General features: G+C 54.5%; 1 protein-coding gene across 1 annotated transcript in view; it reads left to right on the plus strand.

Annotated features, from left to right (window-relative positions):
- Positions 1-5,287, plus strand: part of GMEB2 (glucocorticoid modulatory element binding protein 2) — a gene marked incomplete at its 3' end in the record, with an annotated part of 12,540 nt that overhangs the window by 6,549 nt on the left and 704 nt on the right. Inside the window, exons 4-8 of the mRNA XM_010154005.1 lie at positions 5-102; positions 2,102-2,259; positions 3,887-3,958; positions 4,459-4,596; positions 5,095-5,217. Coding sequence (XP_010152307.1) covers positions 5-102; positions 2,102-2,259; positions 3,887-3,958; positions 4,459-4,596; positions 5,095-5,217 — 589 coding nt within the window. The remainder of the gene's footprint in view (positions 1-4; positions 103-2,101; positions 2,260-3,886; positions 3,959-4,458; positions 4,597-5,094; positions 5,218-5,287) is intronic.

A 5,287-nucleotide genomic window follows, 5' to 3' on the forward strand; every position in this document is an offset into this window, starting at 1 on the left:
TGACGATCACCTCATCAGTCCCAAGGAGTTTGTCCACTTGGCGGGCAAGTCGACCCTGAAGGATTGGAAGCGGGCGATCCGGATGAACGGGATCATGCTCCGGTTAGTCTCTTCGTGTGTATCCACAGAGCGACAGCGGGGACGTCTTTGGGGGTAGCGGTGGGGTGGAACGTAGCCTTTCGCTGCTGAGAGAGCAAATGTGCCACCCAGCGTCCGTGTTAAGCCTCGGCTGTGGTCTGTCCAACAGCTTTGCTTTATCCTTCTGCCTAGGGAATAATTTAGGGCAAGAAACGTTTCTCCCGGTCTTTTTAGGACTTGAACCACAGGGAGTTCCCAGCCGGCATAAGGTTGCTGACAGTTTTAATGACCACTGGGCTGCCTACGCGTTCTCAGCGTGACCTACCAAATGGAAGCCAAGCACATCCCTTCGTTTTTTTTGCTAAGAAAGCTTATTTATGCAAGCATTTCTCTCCTCTAGTCTTAACTACAGTAATTTAATTCTTCTACGATCTTGCTGAACACCAGCCTGAGACTGTGATTTAATTAAAGCCTGTCTCTGCCTGCCGGCAGGATAAAACCGTGTCACCTCTTTCCCCAGGACTTGCCAGTGGTTTCGTACTCTTGTCACAGGGTGACACTGCCTTTGCCGGGATTCTTCTGCTTCAGTGCAGGCGACTCCTGTGTTCCTTCTAAGCAGCTTTTGCTCCACGTAGATTTTTGCATAATAGGCTTATGCTTTGGCAAGGCAGGTCTTTCAAGGGAAAAAAAAGAGAAGCGTGAATCAAGCCCAGCAGCCCCTGGGAGCGAATCTTGGGAAGCTGAGGCTGTTGTTGGTCATCAAAACCTGGGGATGCTTTGGAGACCGCGTGCTCAGAGTGGGAAATCTTGTTTTAGTTTATAAATAGGGTTATGGCCCATCTTTTTTTGAGGTGTAGTCTAACAGGGAAGAAAGAGGCTTCCTGCTGTCTCAGCCTGAGCTGAGGATTCAGCTGACCCTTCTGCTGGAAGCTGCCGGCGTGCACGGGGGGAAGGTGCTGGTGGGACCAGGCTGGGACCTTCTTCTTCCTCCCCCAATGCACCAAGGGTTCGTCAGTCCCAGCGAGGGTTCCTAGTTAAAGTTACAGACACCCCGTGCAGCAGATCCTGCTCAGGGAGGTGGGACCAGCCCTGAAACCAACCTCTTTGGAGGCCAAGCCTTTCCCTGGGAGGTGGGGGAGCAGCAGGATGGGGCAGCTCTGCTGTGGGGGACCCCCGTGGACACGCTCGGGGTAGGTGCGTGTTGCACTTACGAAGGCAGGGGATGTCCTCAGCGCAGGTCAGGAGATCCCAGGGAGGAGGATCCTGTTTGGCATCAGGGGGCAGGAATAAAACTGCTGCCTGGGAGCATGGCCTGTGGTGTCGGGGAGCAGCTCTCCCGGCTTCGCTGCCGAAGGGAAGGACAGCGTTTGGGCTCTAAACGGTACGTTTTCCCTGAAGGCTTCTAGCCAGCAGATCTGCTGAGAGCAGTATGGTTTGTCCTGATGCTTCTCCTCAAGTTAGGTTTGATTTTACAGGGATGTGTCTCTTGCTCTTCTCAGCCCAAGTCAGGTGTTCCAGTGGTGAAGAAAAGGGCTGTCTTGGACTAGGGAAATCCATCCTCTCTGGGTTGGGCTTGGAGAGGAGCCTTTTCAGAGAGCTGGAGTCCTCCCCCTCCTCCCTTCTACAGGAGGATGCAGGATGTGGCAGGGAAGTGCTCAGAAACCAAGTCTGCTCCAGTCCTTTATGGCAGCTACAGCACAATGGGCTTTCTTCTCCCGCTCCCAGCCTCCTGCAAGGCTTTTCCGCCACTGGAGCGCTGTGTGGCTGTTGGATCTGTGTGCGTGGCCAGTACGGAGCAGGCTACGGATGCTGTTTTAATTAACTCTTGGTTAGTGCTGCCTCTAAGGTCAGGACACGGGGACTTGTCAAGGGAAATTCAGACTCGCATCCGCCTGCTCTCCTGGCTTTTGCGTTTCATCTGGGGTTTTGAGAAGTTTGGGGGTGAAACCTGCCAGGAGCTGCGTCTCTGAGCTCTCTGCTCCCACTGATGTGCCTGTCCCTGTGCTTGCTCCCTGTTTTTCAGGAAGATCATGGACTCAGGAGAGCTGGATTTCTACCAGCACACGAAGGTCTGTTCCAACACCTGCCGGAGCACCAAAATCGACCTGACTGGAGCCAGGGTGTCCTTGACCAGTCAGACATCGACGGAGTACATCCCCCTCACTCCCGCTTCTGCGGATGGTACGTCCAGCCGTTCCTTGCACCCTAAACAGGGGCGTTGAGGCCTTAAAAAACAGCAAATGCCAGGGAACCAGAACACCTTACGGTTACTTCTTTTTGGCTTTGCGGGTCGTTTTATCCTCCGCTTTCTCTCCCTGCTCCAGTGCAGGATTCCCCATAGCACAGCTAGGCAGAGAGTCGTTAGAGCATCTCGGCAGGGATGGAATAACTCACTCAGTCGCTCTGTAACCCTGCATGACCCAAGAGCCGCCCTCCTGGCCTCTTGCCTTTCCCCAAACCGTAGCTGAAGCGGAAGACTGCAAAGAATCTGTAAGAAAACAGTGGTTGCTCGATGAAGTCACCTTCTGTCCTCGCTGCCGGTGGGGCACTGTGTCCATAGTGCTCATCCCGGGAGGCAGGGATCAACCTGCGCAGGGTGCCAGGGTAGGAGTCCCTCCTCCCCTTGGCTCTGACCTGACTTCTTCTGGGATAATTCAAGAATTTTCATTCCAGACTCCTGGGCTGAGTTATTATAGGGTTTGTGTGATGAAATATTAACAGTAACCAGAGGATACAGCAGATATTTTATCTGTGTTCATACATGTAGCTTAAAACTGGATCTAAATGATGTTGTGGCCCCATAGCTGTAGCCCATAACTTAATTTGGCCTATAATTACAGGCAACTTTGTTATTAGAAAGCTTTCTAAGTACTTCTGTATTTCTTAACTCTTCTGAGAGTTAAGAACACCCTACCCAGCCCCCCACAGAACCCCACACCCCGAGCTCCTGACGGTATCTGTGGGAGCAGAGCAAGGACAGGGCAAGCCTTCGACAGCACAGCCTGCCATCGTGGTGCGGAAGCTGATGCCTGGTGCAGCTTTCCTTGGCTCCAGAGCCTTCACATTAAACGTGGATTTTGGCCCACTAACGGGGAGACAATTCCCGTGCTGCTGGGCTGTGCTGCAATAAAGAGCCCCGAAGGCTGCAGAGTAATTGCATTTAGTGGCAGCGGCTGAGCGTTACAAACACTCCGTGCGGTGCTGGGGTCCCCGGCCAGATTCCCATTCATCCCGCTCCTGCGTGTCGAGTGATGCCGTTTCCCCCAGCTCCATGGCAGGAAAACTGCTGAGATTCGGCAGAGCAGGAGGGAGGGAGCCCCCCTGCACTGCTGTGCAGCCTTGGGGAGGGGATGCTCTCCCCTTTGAGGTTTTAGAAACCCTCCAGACATCCCAGATTTAGAGGGAATCTTTTTGGGAATCTCCAGACATCTCTCGAGATGTCTGGAGATTCCCAAAAAGAATCCCTTTAAATCTGTTTGGCTTTTGCTCTAAGCCATACTAGTGGGGAGAGCAGGAGGGAGACGCTGCTCTTGGGCACGTGTTTTTGTGCAAGAGTTGCAGAAGTAATCCCCGGGAGGATTGCACTCCCATGTGGAAAAATCAGTCCTGCTGGCACAGCAGTGCCGGCCGCTCGGGCATCTCCGAGAGCTGCGTTCAGACGGGGGCAGTCCTGTGCGGTGCAAAGGAGGAGTCACAGAGCTGCAGCGAGAGAGCGCTTCCCTCGGAAACGGCCCCTGGAAAACACAGAGAAAAATCAGGGCTTGGGGTTTTTTTTTTTCTTTTCTTTTTTTTTTGCTATTGGTTGCAGTGAACGGATCACCGGCCACCATCACCATAGAAACGTGCGAGGATGCCAGCGATTGGAGCACCAGCGTCGGAGGTATGGCTTGGGATCCCACCGGGCTCGGCGTCTGGGGCCAGAGGACGGAGGGATGAGGAGCAGGGAGGCAGCTGGGACGAGGAGCAGGACTGTCTGCCCAGAGCAGCCCTGCTGGAGGCTCCCTGGGGTTATTCGTTTGCCGCCCAGGGCTGCCTGACATCCCGCCTGCGTGCGGTCTGGCCGTGCCGTCGCCTGGGGACGAAGCTGTTTCTAAGCCCCAAGATGCCGAAGCGTAGGCCAAATGCTTGGTGTGCCTCTGGGGGGGGTGGAATTCGGGGTCATAAAGGGGTTCTTGCTCCTCTGGTGTACTCTGGGCAAGGGGGTTTTCCGTAGCGTCGGTGTCATCTCTGTGGGTGGTGGAGGATGGGAAAGTGTGTCCTGTGCCCCAGCACCCGGAATCTACACCCTAGGACGTTGCAGGGGCCAGGAGGGGAACCCAGAGCACCAAAAAACCCCCCTCTGTGGATTTTGAGGTTCTCCCTTGCTTCCTCTTTCTCCAGACGACACCTTTGCTTTCTGGAGAGGCCTGAAGGATACAGGTCTCCTGGAGGAAGTCATCCATGAGTTCCACCAGGAGCTAATGGAGACCATGAAGGGCTTGCAGCAGCGAGCACAGGATCCCATGCTGCAGCTCGGGGGTAAGGACACGCTGAGGCACCTCGGGAGAGGAGCTTGTGGATCTTCATCTCCTTGGGCTGTCCGGGTGGCACTGTAGGGACACAGTTCCTCCCAAGTTAATCTCCTTTCTGCCTGCTCCCCAGGCAGGTGCTCGGCAGTGCTCAGGGACGCTTCGAGTGGCTTCAATTCCCCAATTCCCTCTGCCTTGGGGTTTCCTGTCTGCTGGCTCTGGACAAACGCTTGGCTTGGGAGCTGAGGTGGAATTTAGGCCATGAAATAATGCAGCAGCCAGCTACTCTGCTAGCAGATTCCTTATCGCCCCGGCTGAGCAGATACACTAGTGACCTCTTGCACTTTCTCATGACTTTTCCCATCCTCTCCTCCTCCCTGGCCTGTTCCGTTCCCCTCCCGCAGATTTTGGCCCTCTCAGCTGCATGTGTTTGCTCTGGTATGGCTCTTCGAGGTGTAAATACTTCGGAAATCTTGCTTTCCTCAAAGATCTGTGTCTTGTTTTCAAGATGCTGTTTTACTCAACAACGTAGTCCAGAACTTTGGAATGCTGGATCTGGTCAAGAAGGTCCTGGCCAGCCACAAGTGCCAGATGGATCGCTCGAGGGAGCAGTACACGCGGGATTTGGCAGGTATGACCCCGGGACACGCCGCTGTGCCGGCACTCCTCGTCACCCTTTGCTTCCTGCCTCAGAAAGGGCC

Source organism: Eurypyga helias, unplaced genomic scaffold, assembly GCF_000690775.1.
Source record: "Eurypyga helias isolate BGI_N326 unplaced genomic scaffold, ASM69077v1 scaffold22070, whole genome shotgun sequence".
Lineage (NCBI taxonomy): Eukaryota > Metazoa > Chordata > Aves > Eurypygiformes > Eurypygidae > Eurypyga > Eurypyga helias.